Source organism: Andrena cerasifolii, chromosome 6, assembly GCF_050908995.1.
Source record: "Andrena cerasifolii isolate SP2316 chromosome 6, iyAndCera1_principal, whole genome shotgun sequence".
Lineage (NCBI taxonomy): Eukaryota > Metazoa > Arthropoda > Insecta > Hymenoptera > Andrenidae > Andrena > Andrena cerasifolii.
This window is the reverse complement of record NC_135123.1, coordinates 9156360-9174919: the sequence shown is the minus strand read 5'-3', so window position 1 is coordinate 9174919 and position 18560 is coordinate 9156360. Positions and strand designations below refer to the sequence as shown.

The following is an 18560-nucleotide window of genomic DNA, read 5'->3' as shown; positions in this document are numbered from 1 at the left end:
CAACTTTCATATAGCTCGAGAATCGTCTACATCATCACAAATCCAAGATACACAAGTATTCCATACCTCCCCGTAATAATAGCATCTTTTAAATTCCTATTAAGTGTTCCTTGTTTCTCCATTTTCTTTTTTTGCCTCGGAAAGTTAAACAGTATCTGTATATTATATAGTCGTTTGGATAAAGTACGTCTAGTTTATTTCATAATTTATTTACAAAAAGTCTTAGTAAATTACACTTACAGGCATCTCCACTCGAACTAAAGTAAATAATTTAAGAACTACACGTATTTAGATATCTATAGAGTAGGATACTTTGGGGTCAGGGAGAAGCTGGGATCAGGGAAAGTGTTCTGTTTAACTTATTTACCTCATCCTCTTTTTTTCTTTTTTCCTTTGTCCTCATCGCCTAATTAGTTCTCGAACAAAGTCGGATCTGTTCGTCGTTTTCTTTTCTCTCTTTCTCTCTTTCTCTCTCTCTCTCTCTCTCTCTCTCTCTCTTTTATACATATGCTACCCTTGTGAGAGCTGAGACACCGCTCTTGAGAAATCTCTTTCTACGAAATGAAGAAGGAAGTACCGGCGTGGAAGGTGTGCAAATGCAAAATGTCTTTTGCTCCAACAGACATTGAAAAATGAGAATGGCTTTTTCCCCCTTTCTTTCCGTTTTGTTACATTAGGTAAATGTATATGTAAGAACCGTTGAAATATGTGCAAAAGCTGACAATGGGGGGGGGATAGTACTTGTTAGTCCTTTACGATAACATATGCGCTTTAAAAAGCATAAAGTCTTGAGATTATAAATATATCCCACTGGAATCGCTTAATGGCACGATCGAGAGCTTGAGATTTAAAAATTCCATGTTTTGTCCATCTTTGTATGTCCCATTTCGTATGGTATACCAAAAAGCACTCTTCCCTTTCTCACTATCTCTCTCTCTCTCTCTCTCTCTCTCTCTCTCTCTCTCTCTCTCTCTCTCTCTCTCTCTCTCTCTCTCTCACTCTTTCTCTCAATCTTTCTCCTCACTTTTATCCAGAACTGTTATTACTACTAACATTACGTTCCATCTACCCCCTCTTTATTACACAGTTCATTTTACGTGCTCTGAATTTGTATCACAACGGCATTCGGTTTACATCTCTAAATACGTTTATTTGGAAAAAACAAAAGCTCCGTTAATCAGATGCTGCCTGGTCGCTTTAGGAAACTCCATTGTCCAGAGAGTCGCACAAAGAAATCAGAAATTAAAGTAAAATGAAATCCACCCCCCCCCCCAAAAAAAAAGGAAAAAGAAAATGAAGAATTCCGTGAAATATTTTCGATAATTTCAACATAAACGGTGAAATTACGCTCGTAGGTACGCGTGTTAAAAGTTTCCTCTGCTTTTTACAATCGCTTACGATTTCTCTCTCTGTCTCTCTCTCTCTCCCTCCCTCTTTCTCTCTCTCCCTCCCTCTTTCTCGCTCTCCCCCCTCTCTTTACCTCGTAAGCTCGTGTATATGTATATATATGATGTGTGTATATATATACACATATACCATATACATGTAGCTAATATATAATATATATATGTATATATATATATTAGCGTTTTTGTTTATAATTTCAGACACTATTCCCCACCCCTTTTTTCTACCAGCACCCCCATCCTTCGTGCACACGATCGAGGCATTCGTTCGTCCTTCTTAACTCTGTTGCTACATCACATCAAACGCACGCGAAATTCACAGGCGTACGCGGGACCCGGAAGCCGCGGATTATGCGCTCCTCTTCTTCCGGTCCCTCCCGCATTCTCTCCCCCCTCTCGCTCGACATTCATGCAAGTTGAGATGAATCTGTAAGTTTGTCCTCCACCTTTTTTTTAAACCTCCTATATAACTCGTCCACGCCATTTGTTCTTCCTCCTCTTCCCTGTCGCAATACACCATTCGTGCAAAAAAGCGCGCGCGCGCGCGCGGGCACACACTTTCCCCGTTCACACGCAGATTCAAATCAAAGCCCTCTCACTCCGGCGGCGGAAGAGTCACGTTGCTATATTCAAAATTCATATGTTGCTTAGTTTCCGCCCCCTTCCGCCGCATCAACGCTGTCAGCCTCCTCGTGCGCACTGTCATCCCCCATTCGCTCTGTCTCTCTCGCGCTAACTTTCTCTCATGCTAACAATGTCTTTCTTCAGTTCTAGTTCTGCCTGTGCTTCTAAAGTCGAGACTCTCGGGCGGTCCGCTGCTTCTCCATTTTTTTTTTGTTCCTGCCTACCATCTCTCGCAAGGTGGACCACCGTGGGTAAGGGTGGGGGGGGCGTACGCGCCGCATTGTGTTATCTCTGTCCCCCGTTCGTCTCCTCGTCGCCGCCGCTTTCGTTTCGCGTGCCCCAACCTCGTATGCGCGGCGCGGCGCATTTCGAATAATAAGATTCAATGGAAGTGTTTCAATGTGTCGTGTGTGTGTACGTGTCTGTAATATGTGTGTGTTATCTACAAAATATCTTAATTATTCGCTAATTACAGCACAAAACATGCAAATATAAAAATTTGCATTATATTATCGTTAATATTTATATATATAATCGTCACCCCGATATTATCGTTCCGCATCTCGCACCATTTTTAAGGTTCGTCAAAACAGATTTGTTCCATTTTTTTCTTTATAGTTTTTGTCTGAATCGTCATATTTCGGTTTCCTTTTATATATAAATATATATATATACATATTTATATATTTATATATATATATATATATATATTTATATATTTATATATATATTTATATATATATATTATTATTATGCTCCTAATCGTTTTGTTTCTTTTCTCACCCTCTGCCGTCCCCTCTCTCTCGTCGCCAACTATGTTTTGACGTCTGCGTCGACGTGTTATTTCGTAATCTCTCCCTTTCCCTCTCCCTCTATCGCTACACCCCTCTGTATCGCCACTAATTCTCTCTCTGTCGTCTCGTCCTCCTCGTCCCGTCAGTCCCTCAGCCATTTTTCTTTTTTTCGTTAACTATGTAAATATCTTACACTACATCGATATTATTTTCCAATTCACGAATGGGGAGGGGGGGCGAAAGGTTATGCCCGACGTATACAAGTAGTCGCGTCGCAGTACACCTTTTTCTCATTTTTGTTTCAAAACATCGCCGCCAACACGCCTGACAATTAAACGTTGCTTGCGCCCCCGTGTTTACCGCGATACAAAACTACCAACCACGCCTACAGCCATGGGTGCTTGTATATCGACACTTTAGTTCCATTTTCTACGCACTTCAAGAACCTCCCCGCCTTTTTACCATTTTTTTTCTTTATATTATATTTCACTGCTCTACGTATTCCTCCCTTTTTCTCTCTTTCTCTCCCTCTCTCGCACGCTAGCACACTCACACATTTTCTACACCTTTCTGCGCTTTGTTTCTCCGTTCCCCGCTACGATTCTTCGCCGTCCCCTGAAGAATAGCAGCCACGTCGCGTGTGTGTGTGTGTACAGCTGTCCATCTTCAGTCACGTGATCGGAGGGCGGGGTGTGGGTGGGTGGGGTTTGGTGGTTGGGGAGGGGGGTGGAGTGGAGGAAAAAAAAAGAGAAGATCATCGTTGACTTTGTCACAGAAAAGGGAGGGCTAAACAAACGAACACCCGCGGACCAAGAAAGGTAAAATAATAAAAAGAAAGATGAAAAACCGGAGAATACCGTCTCTATGAACAAAGTTACGAGCCCCTGGAGCACTGGAACAACACACGTGCGACGATCGCGGCCACTTGCTGATCCAGGATCTGGCTCATGACCAGCGCCAGCAGCCGGGACTCGTGCTGCAACAGTAGAGTTCTGTTGTCCGGATGCCTGGCGAGGTTCAGCAGCGTGCCGGCCGCGCGTCTCAGCATGTCCAGGCTGGTGCCCATCGACTCGGGATTGTCGCGCAGCGCGGCCAATCCGTGCTGATTCGCCACGCCGATTGCACTAGACTCCGCCTGCTCGATGAACGCGACAAGCAGCGCCACGCACGGCGTCTGTAGGGCAATAGTGCGCGCCACACCGCTGTCCGCCGCGGATAGGAAGTGTAGCAGATTAACACCGAATTCGCGCAGCACCTGCTCCTCGCTGCGGCACAGTAGCCTGGTGAGCACGGAGCAGAGTCGCTGGAGCCTAGAGTACGGTGGCGTCGCCACCACCAGGTCCACGTTGCACTCTGTGACGCAGAGCTTGCACAGAGCCTCCAGCGCCAGTCTCTGCGGCGACAGGGAGGAATTCGGGCCCACCGTGGGGAACGGGTCTTGCCCGTGAGCGGCTGGGCACACCGCCCAATGAAGCAGCCCGTCCAGCACAGGCCGAGATATCTCCTCCGGGTGCTGACTTAGATCCATGTGACCGGCTATGTTCGCTGCCATCACCAGCACGTTTTCTCTGATGTGATGCAGGAAGTCCCACCACCATTCGCTCTCTCCTTGAAGGCTGCTGCAAGAGTCGGCGAAGTCGGCGTCCTCCTCCCGGTCGTAGTTGCGGGTCTTCTGCGTCCTCACCGGGTGATCGTGGTGCAGCAACAGCAGCTTGCCGAGCAGGCTGAGGAACGTGACGTTCTTGGCGAACTCTGCCTCATTGCCCGGTATGAACGTGAAGTTCCTCAGGATCGTGGACAGGCAGACGCAACGCCGGGCCAGGCTGTCCTGGGTCTCTGTGACCAGGTACAGGCTCGCCTCGTCCCTCGAGTAACTCTCGTCCTCGTAGTCGCTGATCCGCCTCCTCTTCAACGTTCCCGCCGGATCCCTTATCTTTAAGCTTGGTCCCTCCATGTTGTCGTCCTCCTTCGTCGCCGGCTCCTGCTCCTCGATCTCGACCTTGATCTCGATCTTATCCAGCTCGGCGTTGCCCGATGCCGCGTCGTTCAAGCCGTTCTGCGTCGGCACGAGCTCCTCCTCGCCGCTCTTCTGTACATCCGCGAAGTGCTGCTCGCCCATGTTGTTGTTCACCTTCGCCTCTGTCTCGCACTCCTTCTTGAACCCGTCGTTTTTCTTCTCGAACAGCTCCCTCGTCAGATCGTTCATCTCCACCGGCTCCTTCTTGATCCTTGACAGAACGTCGCTCAGCGTCTTCGTCTTCTTCTTCTTGTCCAGCTGCTTCTTTTCGCCGCTCTCCTTCGGCTTGTCGCCGGGCTCGGCGGCCTTCTGCGACAGCTCCGTCTCGAACGTGCCGGGCTCCACTTTGATCTCGTCCTTCGGATCCGAGCACTCCACCTCCTTCTGCAGCAGAGGCGGCTTCTCGTCTCGGAGGAGGCGCGCGAACGGCACCGACCCTACCTCCGACTGAAAGCATGTCACTATGTAGTTGGTGGTGGTGCTGTCCACCAGCCAGGGCTCGATCTCCGGCTCGTACTCCTGGTGATCCCAAGACCGCCGCGTGTCCAGGACAAACAGATCCTCGTCCCGAGGGATGATCTTCACCGGGCGCCCTCTCCTCGACAGGAACGTGTAGTTGGACGACGAGAGGAGCTTTGTACGATCCTCGGGGTCGATGGGGCGCGTCACGGCGCCGAGGTCCACCTCGGGACCGTCCGCCGATTGGTTCCAGTTGCGATCGTCCTCGTTCACCGGCGACTCGAACATGTCCGACAGGGAGCGAGAGAAATGTTCAAGCAGCACGTCCAACAGCCCGGTCAGGTGCGCCAGCCCGAAATAACTTACCTGCAGAAGTTACTTTCATTATTCAGTATCCTAGTCTATCTCTGCATCGAGTCAGAGGAAGGGATAACTCACAGAAGAATCGTCAAATAATAAAATGTTTAGTACGTCGAGGGCCCAGCAGCTTTCAGCCAGTAGGCCTGACCGTAAGGCCATCATGATGCGCCAAGCTTCCACAGGTGCAACGTCGGCTCGCGTCAGCTTCCGCCGCTTGTATAGAAGCGGTGTCACCGCTTCCACGCTGTCCGGAGGGAATGTCATTTCTCTCTTCGATGTAGGCTGCTGGCTGATCATGGGATTTATCCCGAGCTGATTCTGCGAACGGGTATGGTAACGTGAGAGACAGTCATGCGTGCGAATGACATAGAAAACCGCGGTCTATGTACCTGATGATTCCCAGGTGCAGGATAAAGAGGGGACGGTTGATTCGAGTAACGATGATCCCACGGCGGAGGGGCGTGCGCTATAGCGTTCAATGTTGGTTGCGACGGTGTTCTATTTGGCTGTTGGCTACCCCACTGCTGACTGCTAGCGATCCCTCCTGACGGAGGCGTAGCGGGGACAGGGCCGACCGGTGGCGTTTGCTGCGGCGGCGGCGGCTGTTGCTGCTGCGTCTGCGGCTGCGGTTGCTGAGATGGATACTGAACCCTATTGTTCCCACTACTACTGTTGTACTGACTGGTTGTATTTGGCCATCCTGTGATTGCGGTATCAACGAAATGTTACGTGATATGTAATATTCAGAAGTTTGATTATTTATAATATAACCGTGCATTTACCTGGATACGCTGGTCGTTGCTGATTATACTGAGGATACTGTTGGTCTTTGGCAAAGTCAGGGTGACGTCTAGGCGGGTTCGGACCCGGCGGCGGCGGTGGCATATTCTTGTTTGTACTCGCACCACCCGCGTATATTTGTGACCCTGCGGGAGCTCCATATCCACCCTTTAATTGTAACGAGAACATCACTCGGTTATTCTGTAGAGGATACTTTTACAGTAGATCGTACCAAACGGAGAATGTTCGAGAGGTTTGAAAGCAAAGGTGAACGTCACCTGTTCCTGTCGGTAGTAGTCTTGAGGACAAGAATAAGACGAAGCAGCTGACGGCTGGGAAGGCGAAGAGGGCTGGCTGGTGGCCGTTTGCTGTGGCACAGCAGCTGGATGTGCCTGCGGCGCGGATGGATAGCTGTTACTTCTTGCATTTGGTGGCGTTCCCGCTGGATAACTAGCAGGCTGCTGACTACCGCTGTATCTACTGTACATATCCTGTCCACTGGCGTTGTTCGGCGGCATGTTTCCACCGGGGTATCCTCTGTAAAGTTCTCAGAGTCAGGCTCCATCCCATAATACGAACCTACTCGAGACAATCCCTTGCCCTTTAAATCCCTGACCTGTCGACATCTGGTACGTAAGGTGAATAATGGGACCTCGGTGAATAAGGTTGATTGAACTCCCCTTGCTGAGACAGCGTGTTCCCTTGAGGCCGAATGTACTGATCCTGAGGGTAGTTTTGGTAGGAACCTGTGTTCTGGTAACTGCCTTGCTGGATGCCTTCAATATAAACGGGTTCGTCCCGGACGTTCAATTACAAACGCTGTCGCGTTAAACACCGACAGAAGAAAACAACAGCCAGGAAACACTTAAGAGGGACACTGAGAAACTGAAATCTCAAAGTGGTGAAAGGAGACAAGGAAGAGAGAAGTACCTGGGGTTCGTAGTGGACCAGGGTAGGGCGTTGCGTTCGACTTTCGAGGATGGCGTCCCACGCCGTTGTCGAACGGTTTCGCTATGTTTACCGCGCTATTCTGCCCGCCCTGGTTCAAACCACCTGCCACAACATCATTCTCTCAACCGCAATTCCTTTCACACGATTCTCTAATGCACGCGCGATATAAGACACTCCGTCGACTATCAGGCCGTACTTTAGAAAAGCGAGAATTCGTCTGATAGAAGCGACGAGTATCGGCAGACTGGATTAATAGGTGTGAACATAGGCCCTTTACCTTGATGCGGAGAGGGAGCGCTGCTCTGGCTTGGTGGCCTTGGAGGAGGAGGCGTGTACTCCGAAGAAGGCCCGCCTGGTGTGCCACCAGTGTAACTACTCTGATAACTTCCATAACCATCCATGGAAGCATTACTCGAGCCAGCAGCGGGGAAGGAATCTTGTGAATTGGAAGACCCTGGGGCAAAACGAACACAAATGAATACTTCTCTGTTATGGAGTTCGATAAGCTAGCAGGAAGAGACGTTTTGCGTAGCTACCTGGTGAGGGTACAGAGGCAGTTCCCTTTGATCCTTTCTTCTTCGAACCGGCTTCCACTTGGTTGATGATGGGCTGCGGATCTACCCCTCCGCGATCGAAGTGGCACTCGTACGCCAACAAGTGTTTCGTGTAGTGTTTCCTCAGTGTGTAAGCTGCGCTGCTGCTCGCGCCGATCCCCAGCAGGCCTGCTATGTCCTTCCACGTCTTGTTCTTCGTCACCTAGAGAGAATTAACGTCATTTCGTCCCATTAGTCCATTGCCAAGCTATCCATTGTAAAATCCAAACAGCAAAAATCTGCATCTCGAAAACGCAAACTAAAAAGACACGTGGAAAAGAAAAAGAAACATTACGGCGACTAGTCTAATAGAAATGAGAACTACCGGTACGGCAAAAATAATCGACTCTCTTTCGTTCAATTCACTTTACGTACAAATTATGCCTTGATTCCTGGTCATGCAAGTGTGAAAAAAAAATATAAAAATAAAATGAAACAGACAGACAAGGGAGTACAATCGAAACGAATTACCGTTATTCTATCGATATTAAAAGTTTATCTTCGTTGATTATTAGAATAATTCCATATAGCACCAAGGTTTGTAGATCAGGTCGTTTTCCAAACACGTCCAACGACTACTTTAAGAAAAGACGTGTTAAGCTTCTTTTTCCTCATATATCTTCCAACAATATTGTATACAAGAAAAAAGAACGAGAACACTAATAGCAGGGAAAGAAAAATACAAAAATGTGATCATGCACAATTCAGCGCAAACGTAAAAAAGCGTGTTCTGTAGTGTGTCAAACGAGTACTTTCAACAATTGTCAACACCAGGAGGAATGCCAAAACAAGCTGCTTGCCATTTGACATTACCCTTACAACGTGTACACAAATATTGAAACAGAGAAATATGAACACATAGAGACAATAAAAAAACTACGTAAAGACACCGAGGGCTAGATGGAACTACACTGCACCTTGCATACCTCCATGAAGCCCCCCCTCTCTTTCACGTAGAGGTATAGCCGAAATAGGTCAAGGGGGTTCTTGGAGATGGTAGGACAGCTTGTAATTGGTGATCTTCGTTCTTCCATGAAGTTAACTAGCTTGTCCAGCCATGTTCTTCGCTCCATCGAGTCGTCCATTTCGTACAGCTTCGCCAGACTGTCGGGTTTCTGTAATAATTATCGCGAGTGCTGTTAATTCCCTCTTAAACCGAGCCTCAAAGCTGATGGGCTTTCTGAAACTTTTTTTTTTTTTCGTTTTCACGTACTATTTCTAGAAACATATGTTACACGTACAATCTTTTTATTTTATCGTCTGTTACAAACATAAACCATGGTTATTCTTGTTCGAGGAGATTAAGTGCTGCCATAGCCCAGATTTCTCATGCAGAAAATGTGCCACTTGCGAGAATTCTATCTTACAATGATAGCTAAATGTAGGGGGAGATGTATCGGACGTATCATGCAGGCTATGCGAAAGCAAAGTAATATTAACATTACTCTCAACGGCCAAGGTAAGGAGCAAATTAACAATTTACAGGGTCTGCTGTTTCCCACATTATCAGGTGTATCACTTGTCAAACTTCATTACGAAAAGTGTTATATACGCGAGCATATATGAAAAAAAAATGTAACCGTCTGACAACTTCTTGACAAAATTACATGATCAATAGTTTAAAAAAAAATATATACACACGGGATATATATTATTACTTCTTGATACATAAATGAAATGATGATACACAAATACTTATTTGTAAAAAAAAAAGAGGAAAAAAAATATATGGTGTTACAACGAGAAACTAAAGTGGAGTGCATGGGAGATGCTTGCCAAGCGAATGCAGAGACTTCTTATCGGTATTAAACAAAGCTCGAAGCGTTCAGTGTGATTAGTATTCTTTGCAATAGTATAATAAATACTTATAGTGAAAAAACAATAACCTTAGATCTGTACGGGTCTTGAGGCACATGACTGTTAAATACCTGTAAAATATATAAAATATTGAAAAGTCGAAAAGACTGCGGCGTAAAAAACATTAGCCCTGATCGTATATCATTCTTAGACTGTTCACGTGGAGACATTAAACATGCGTATAAAGGTACAGAGAAAATACGTACGAAGTAGCGAACTGTTATGTCAAAATTTCGAAAGAATCGCACGGCGAAATCAAAATACATACAGGACTAGCGGGTGTACGTGGCCAACCAGGACTGTTCATGTCGGGGTACTCTTCGTGTAGCGAGTTGATGCTCGCGGCACCAGGAGATGGAATTGTACTCTGCGGCGTGGTTGGATGGCTGTGGTACCCTCCTATCATTTCTTTCCGGACCTTTGGCGTGAATGCTGGATCTTCTCCAGAAGCTACATTAAAATAAATTTATATGCTTTCCATAGAGACTGGAATTAGGGATTGCAAACCGAAAAATCGGTTTCCCGGAAAATCGCGAGAAATACCCTCAAATTTTTACCGGTAATTCGATAAATTACGTATAGCAATATAGCACACATGTGCGTTCATTAATTCCACCGACATCTACTACATTATCAGTGAAAAAAATTTCAATTACTAATAAAGGCGGAAACCAAAGTATCTCATGAAGAACCAACTCTGATCCAAAAGAAAACTAAAAATCTGAATCAAGTCATCAAAAAATGGACGTATTTTCAAGTAGAAAAAGTAAGGACAAAATATATACAAATGGCATGTTATTTCTTAATGACTACCCGACCAACAAGTGTAGAATCTGAGAGCGCTTTGTCCGTGGCTGGATTATTTTGTACAAAAATTAGGTCGCGATCAGGAGACCAAAGTTTAGACAAATTATTTTTTGCGAGCTTATCTGTTGAAAAGAATTGTTAAATAAAAAATATTTAATTATGTATGTAAGTTAAGATTCTTTTCATTGTTTTCGTGATAACGATCCATATTAATAAGTATTGTTAATAGTTATACAAAGATATCTATTTTGTGTTATATCATTTTATATTTTATGTTCAGAATAGTTTTATTTGCATATATTTTTTATGCTGCTCGATTAGAGTTCAAAAAAAGTTTTTTGTAATGTTTACTGTTATATTTTCAGTCCCTTAAAAAAACACCGGTAAATTACCGGTTATGATTGAAAATTGAAAAAGTCGGTAAATTTGCAATCCCCAACTGGAATAACGCGTATCTAACATCGTATACTGACCAGCTGATGCGTTTGATAACGTGGATTGTTGAGAGCCTTCATCTAAAGACGTACCATCAGGGCCAGTTGTTATTACAGATGTGACGGTGCCACTGGAGGTGGATGTGACATTTATAGCCGATGTACCTAAAACAATGAATCTCTCAGTAAAGCTGCGACTACTGTATCCGTCAATCTCGTCCATTCAGAAACAATGAGCGTGCAGGAAGAGAATAGTACAACCGATAATATAAGTACCTGAAGCAGTAGTGGTAATGCCACTGTCATTGGAGGTTTCAGTACTAAGGTCCGCAGAACTGTGACTGGTTGGCGTTGGTGTTGAAGTAGGATGTGAATTGGGAGTAGTACTCGGAGGAGGCATTGGACTTCCTTCGTGATTGAGAGGTGGTGTGGCTGCAGGGGTGTGTAAATGCGGTACAGCCGAGCTTGTTGGCGGCGGCTGACTGCTAACGTGATTAGGCGATGGTGGTGGAGGGCCCATGGAGGTCGCTGGAGGTCCCATATTACCGATCACAGTCACTCCAGGAGTACCTGGGGGTACCATACCTGTTGTACTACTGCTTCCGTAAACTTGAGGTGGCCCTGGGCTGGGTGGCATTCCAGGTGGTACGCTGTTAAATCCCATTTTATGCTGGAATGGAACGATGCAAGATTTTAAGTAAACCGAGGGGATGTATTCGTTTCAAGTGGTTCGTGAATACTTTGCTGCGAGCTTACCGTGTATGGAGGATATTGCACCAAATTGTTGGGTCTATTGGGAGCCTGATATTGATTGTTAGGTGGTGGTTGTGAATTGGCTGGCGATGGATATCCTTGTGGAAATTGTACATGTGGACGTGGAGGTGGATAGGTACCTTGCGCGTGATAACCCCCAGGCTGACCGGCAGCCGTTCCACCAGCTGCATAACCCATCCCACCACCCATTGGGTTTATTCCACCAAGGCTTGTTGAACCAGGTCCTGGCTGAACAACGCCAGGACCAGTGTTATTCATTTTATAGCTATGCATGTGTGGTGAAGGACCCAATGGCTGCTGGTATGCTCCTGAAAGTCCAAAAGTATCCGTTTGTAAATGTTTAACATAACGGTCAAAATCATTCTCTTTCTTAGGACACTGATCAAAAGTTATATAGCATTTCCTATCTACCTTGAGTTGTCATAGGAGAATGGCTCATTCGTGCTGGTCCACTACCATCTGACTGGCTACTCGACGGGCGTGGAGGCATCTGAACGTTTTGCTGGCCTGCAAGAAGGGAGAATATAAAGCCCCGCTCACAGAACTTGTGGGATCGACCAAAGTTCCATTAATAATACGATTCAAAGAATATAGAAAGCATAGTATCCTGTTTATCCTACGCTTATTCAACCCAATTACTACTCCGAACGAGGCGAGAACTAAAATTGCACGAACCGACAGCAGGGGACATCGAGCGAGAACCTGTGGATCCTGTAGGTGAAGGGGTTGGTCTCATCCCCTGTGAGTTCGGTGTTCCTGGACAAGCAGGTCCATTCGAGCTATCGTTACTGTTTTGTCCAGACAATTCCTGCAATATACAGAACAAAGAACTGTATCGCGCGAATCGAGGTGGATACATGACAAAACTCGTCCAATCTTTATCTTTCTGCCCATTTACCAAAGCTTCCTCGACCCACGCTCACACGCAGCGTAGCATTGCAAGAGTGGAGTACGGAGGAAAAAAGAAATGACTGCGGTGGAGGAAAGCATACAGTAGGGGTTATGTGGCCAAAAGTCAGTCGTGAACGATCATTTGATACATTATTCCTTTATATTCCTGCTCGACCGATTCACCCAGCCCGGCCACGCGAAGTGGCATCAGTCAGCCAACGGGACAAAAATCTCGGTCGAAGGAGCGATCGACGAAGAGGCCCACTTTTCAACCGATACATGTAACATCGACATTTATCCTACAGGCGTAACGCTTTATCCGCTGTCATATGTATCTCGACCACGAGAAAATCAGGGATACAGCCACTACACGCGGCACTTCTCTATACTAATCGTACGGTGCAACATAACACGTCATATACACACGCACATGTCTCAATGATATTCATTCTTTTAAATGTGCATTCCCCTCTCCCTCTCTCTCTCTCGCGCGCGCTCGCGTGTGTGCGGACGTACACACGTAACACTTCGCGCACAATCCAGCTCAACGATACATCGTGGTCGAGAGAGGGAGAGAGAAGACGCGCGAGTATATGGTAGGTTAGAGCGAGACAGTGAAGCATGATAAAGAAAGATGGTGGTATAGGCGAAAGATAGACAGATAAATGGATAGAGACAGGGGGAGAGGGGGGAAGACGACCGAGTGCGCCAGCGTGCGAGCGAGACGGCGACATAAACGAAGAGGGGGGGAGAGGAGAAAGAGAGAAAGAAAAGAGCACATCGTTACACCTACCAGACAGTAGACAGTTCATCCGTACAGAAGACGATTAGAGACTTCCTCGGATGTATCGCGGAACGTATAGTACAGACGGTGTCGGATACAAGGACTCTCGGCATGACGCGAGAATCGAAGGAGAGGCGTTACCCCGCGCACTACGGACAAAACCAAGAACCCCGCGGACTCTCGTCGCCCCGTTTTCCCCCCGCGCCGTACGGATTTTCACATGTTTCTACGGGGATCCCGTGTTAGGCAGGCCCGACAACGGACACACACGCACCGCGGTTTTGGAATCGTGTGCAGTCGATAGAGTCGGTGGCTCGATATACGAGCGCATGAGGAACGGGCATAATCTCTCGTCGGTGGGCTATAGAGGGCTACTACCGCCGATGCCGCTGGTTGGCCTCGCCGTGCGCCTCGCTCGACCATCGCATGTTGTGTCAATAAGTCCCAGTGCCTTTCGTATCCGCGCGAGGGACAACCCTCCGATTATTTATGAAATGCTTTGGTACGGTTACGGTTACCGATCGTCCGGGCCGCGGGACGACGATAGGTTAGAAATCGGAGCGTTGATCGTCTACGTACGTGTACGTGGCCGGGAGCGACTAAAAACGTGATTCTTTTTATTGAGTGCTCCGTGACTTCGGTTTACAGATTTCGCGTCTAGCTGCTCGTTGGAGGGCGTTCTTTCGTGGCGCGGCAAGCGTTCGGCCACCGTCGGCCGTCCCCGTCGCTACTCGGCGAGAAGCACCCGTGTGCTCCAAAAACCCTCCTCTGTGTGGGTGCCCGCTTGTGTATGTGTGTGTGAGAGAGATAGAGAAAATTGTTCTAAAGCCAAACACTATGGGGGTGAATTTTTTTTTTTGCTTTCTGATGGAAGCCAGTATAGTTGAATAAATGAATAAATGTTTTCATTGGGTGGGGAAACGTTGTTTCTAATTGCATGAGTTTACGAGCCATGGATAAGTGTTTTAGTTTTTAAGATATAATCGTCATTGAACGTTTGTAAGATTTTGATAATAAAGAATTTTATGAAAGTACCGAGGATCGTAGGAGTCTTTATAAGAGTAACGGTCATTACTGTATAAGTACGTCTTTATTGCCACGATGAAACACTCGTTCTACGTAGCGAAACAGCTACACGATAAAACCGTGAGCAAATTTACGTTGTTACATGACGATACCGAGGATATTATATAATATTTTTATCTGTCAATGCCGTAACATCGCTATCGCGACGAAACGGGCTCGGGTAGCGCGACAATGGGCATTTGAAATTGGAGTACGTTCAACCTGCCTTATTAAAAGGACGAGAAGGACGAAAACGGAGAGAGGCAACAACGGCGTTAAACACGAGACTCTGATAATCTCTCGATACGGGGAGAAACTTTATTCTACCGAGAATATTAATCATTCCGTCTACGCTGCCCAACAAAGGGGCCATTTACTGTTACCATGTTTTATTATACGCGAGCCGGCAATTAATGTTGCTGCGCGATCGTTTAAAACCGAGGCCCGTTCATCGAACGTTTTGAAATATTCGCCGCTTTTCCAGCCGCGTCATGGGAATACGAGAAGTTCGATAGCATGTCGCGGAGTGACAGTTGCATGATCTAACGAACCGAATATAGCTGAACGATATAAAACGTCAGAGGTGGTGGGGAGAACTGCCCTCGGTTACTCTGTTTTCCCCCCACCGACGATTCGAGCGAATCACCACACTCCGCTCTTGCTTGCTCGCTTCTATAGCCTCGTGTGTAACCTATGTTACACATCGGCCTCTCACTACCCGCCCATCTGTGTTGGAGGAAGCGAGAGGCATTCAACATACCGAGAGAGAGAGAGAGAGAGAGACAGAGGGGGGGGAGGCATGCGTGCGCGCAAGTGTGTGCGTTTGGAAAGGAGACAGCCGATAGAGAGGGGCGTACACATACATGTAAACGCGAACGTGAGCGACGAGCAAATGGAGGGAAGGGAGGGAGGAGAGAGAGAGAAGGGGAAGTCGCTAATATCTGGGGCTCCAGCGGCCGCGCAACTCGCGCCCTAATCGAACTCTACAAGTCGCTTATTCTCCATCCCCACTACCCACACCCTGCCCCTTCTCTGCCATAGGCAAGCCATACTCGAGAGGTCTCCCTTTCGCTCACTCATGCTTGCTCTTTTCACGAGGGAAGGTATTGAAGTACCTCCATCCACTGTATCCAAGATCAAATGGTACTTTACGGCGACGCGAAATTAGAAATGCTTTGAAATGCCAGTTATCGTGCCCGTGCCCGTGCACGAGAACCCGGTGCTCTGTCCCATCCCGTATTTTCCATCGGCACGGCTAGCCGTGATGGATGCGCTTAAGAAACAACAACACTACACGTGTACACACGTGCATTTTGCGCGCATGTGCTCTATAATTAAGATCGAAACCAGCCCCACCGACCAGATACGTGAATTCAAAAGTATCGTCGGGCCGTTTTTCGCGTCGCTCGCGCTGGACGCTAGGATGTTCGTTTAGAAAGGTTTCAGAGGCTCCTCTGTGACCTTACACGACTCCGAGGCGTGCTACTGTTTTCATAGAGACCGCTACGGTATATTTTGTTAGTTTCTAAGTACGTGCATAGTAGAAACACTCACCCCTGAATCGATCCCCTGAGTATTTGGCGTTGTGGATCGTTGCTGCAGGTTGTGAAAACTCTGCGGAAGAGGAAAATAGTCTTTGTTATTGTAAATTCTCAGTTTCGCTCTTAAGACATTCTAGTATTAACAATGCACACCCGCGATTACGAAAAAATGAACAAATAGAGAAAGATGTATCGCAACCAACGTAGAAACAATTATTCTCGACTTTTATACACGAGTTTGCATTTAACCTATATAAATCAAGCATAATTGCTCAATCCGTTCAGAAACGTTGTATTATCCTTTGTAGCCAGTAATAATATTTTGAAAGCTTATGAGGGCAGCTCAGAAGAAGCTACATCATCTACAAGTACCAATAAACCGAATTTTTTAAACAAAAACAAAGAGACTGAATATTCTCCGCTCAAAACTTGTTAATTGCGATTTTCATACCACAAATGATTTTGGAGCACGAAAACTACGATCTGCGGCATGCATTAGTGTACTTCGCACATAAACAACGAATATATCTCTTAGTGCTACAACTTACTTGAGATTGTCCCGTGGATTGTGGCTGTGGAGATGCTGAAGGTGGTGGTGCCGGAGACTGAGAAAGGGCACGTTGTGGTGACTGGCTGGAAGGATTGGTTTGATTAGTCGGAGGTGGCGGTGGATTCGGTGGTCCACCTTGATTCCACCCCCTCTGTTCCGTATACAAACTGGAAGGATGGCTGGTTTGCGTGGTGTACGAGTTTAACTGAAAAGCATGAAAATTGAAGTAATGTTAATGATACGCTCGTGAAACTCTTCTACGATCGTTACTACACATTTCACTGAATATGTATAAAAGCATTATGCGAATGTACCTGATGGTGACTATATGGTGCATGGGGTCTTGTAGGAGAAGAATAACGCTGCGTGTATTGTTGATATGGCATAGGAGTCGGAGAACTCGGTCCTCCAGGGCCTGCGTGTAATCTCGGCGACCCCTGTTTATCACACAACAGGTCTCAATTACAAAATGATCAAAGAAATGTCAAACGATACATCCGATAACAAAACGTGCCATGGATATATCGTTGAAGAGCCTAACTTTAACTTACAACCGAATACTGTTAGGAGAACGTAGATCGCAGAGGTAGGATATACAGAATCGATAAGATAGTTACCGTCTGTGGTGGCCGTTGCCCAGGCTGGGGGTAAACCGGAGGAACGACCGGGGGTCGCTGAATGGGCCAGGGCTGCTGGTACGGCTCCGGCCCCATTCCAGGGTAGTTGCCGTGAAACCGATGCACAGGTGTGGATGCTTGAAGTAACTGATTCAACGTCGGCGTGGGGCCGGTAGCTTGCGATATACTTTGCCCTGAGAGAAACCTCGGCTGTCCCGGGAAGCTGCTTGGCGTGGCCCCTACGTATGCCAATCGCGATTCAATCTTGGAAGCTGCATAATGCTCCTCCATCTCTGCCCGGTGTGCTCTTTCGCTTTCATGTATTAAGTGTTTACCATGATAGTCCAACTGTTTCCCCGGGAAATCTCCATGTTTCCCCACGTACTCTGGTATCTGCTTGGCCGGGTAATCGGTCAACGACTTGGAGGGAAACTCGCTGGATTTGTTGGTATACTCGTCGGAGTAATCACGTATAACGTTCGGCGTGAACGGATGTCCGGGATGGTTCGGATGGCCGGGCGCGTCGAGCGGCTCTTGCTTGCCGATAGCTTCTTGGGGCGCCTGGCCAGCCTCTCTGGGCGATTTTACCTCACCGGCAGTGTGTCCACCAATGTCCTCGCGGTATTGACTCATCTCGAAACCCGTGTCCCCGCCGCGATTCACATATTTAAGCAGCTGGGCCGCGCCCCGGGGCACTTTATCACCCGGCTCTGGATCCAGCTGCTGCTTCGCGTTAACACTCGCACTATTACCACCGACTTGCGGACGTTTCTGTGCGCATTTCACGGACTCGTTCAGCTTCACATCGTTTTGTTGGCTCTCGGCTTGCGTCGCAGCCATGTTCTCCTCTCCTCACGGAGCCATCGTCTCCTCTCATAAACTGGCCAATCGCGGGACCTCGTGTGTCTCGCGTACTATGTGCTCGAAATCGGGATACTTTCCTCTTGAAACTCTCCTGTCGTGCCCAACACTTTCCACCACATCCTCGATGTGTCAAATCAGCGAGCACTAAGCACCGTACTAACAATTTTCGCTTCCTGCCGTTTTCAAAGTAGAAGGAACCAAAAAAAAACTCATACGCGAACGTCAAAAGCAGCGTCGCACGTACTACGCCATCTCGCGGCTGTGCCGTCAACCTGGGGGCGGACTTAAACTCAAATCCGCAATCGGCGATCAGTTCTCTTATTGGGGATCCCGCTTTCGTCGGACGCACACTTTCCGCCAGCGATCCTGACGATTCTCTTCCTCTAATTAAA

General features: G+C 47.1%; 1 protein-coding gene across 11 annotated transcripts; it reads right to left on the bottom strand.

Moving 5' to 3' along the window:
* Positions 1-179: 179 nt before the first annotated feature.
* Osa (trithorax group protein osa) lies at positions 180-18540 on the bottom strand. Of its 11 annotated transcripts, XM_076814507.1 has the most exons (22): positions 17640-18540; positions 17305-17543; positions 17002-17124; positions 16686-16892; positions 16151-16210; positions 12532-12664; positions 12268-12363; positions 11839-12164; positions 11359-11752; positions 11122-11247; positions 10110-10291; positions 9871-9912; positions 8902-9099; positions 7928-8147; positions 7669-7845; positions 7371-7493; positions 7057-7216; positions 6719-6977; positions 6443-6641; positions 6050-6360; positions 5739-5978; positions 180-5666 (listed from the first exon to the last, which is right to left on the bottom strand). In XM_076814507.1, exons 1-22 carry the CDS (start codon positions 18142-18144, stop codon positions 3699-3701), a joined length of 6288 nt encoding a protein of 2095 aa, XP_076670622.1. In that variant the 5' UTR covers positions 18145-18540; the 3' UTR covers positions 180-3698. The 11 variants fall into 11 exon arrangements, with proteins under 11 accessions (XP_076670622.1, XP_076670616.1, XP_076670617.1 ...); XM_076814501.1 differs by having other exon boundaries at positions 17305-18540; XM_076814502.1 differs by having other exon boundaries at positions 8911-9099; positions 17305-18539.
* Positions 18541-18560: the final 20 nt, after the last annotated feature.

Excerpts from the sequence above, each read along its gene's own strand:
- Osa (XM_076814501.1), bottom strand. The coding sequence starts at position 18,144 with ATGGCTGCGACGCAAGCCGAGAGCCAACAAAACGATGTGAAGCTGAAC. Across the intron at positions 12,165-12,267 it reads TTCTCCTATGACAACTCAAG|GAGCATACCAGCAGCCATTG; the intron begins GTAGATAGGAAA and ends TTGGACTTTCAG. Across the intron at positions 7,217-7,370 it reads TGGTCCACTACGAACCCCAG|GCATCCAGCAAGGCAGTTAC; the intron begins GTACTTCTCTCT and ends TTTATATTGAAG.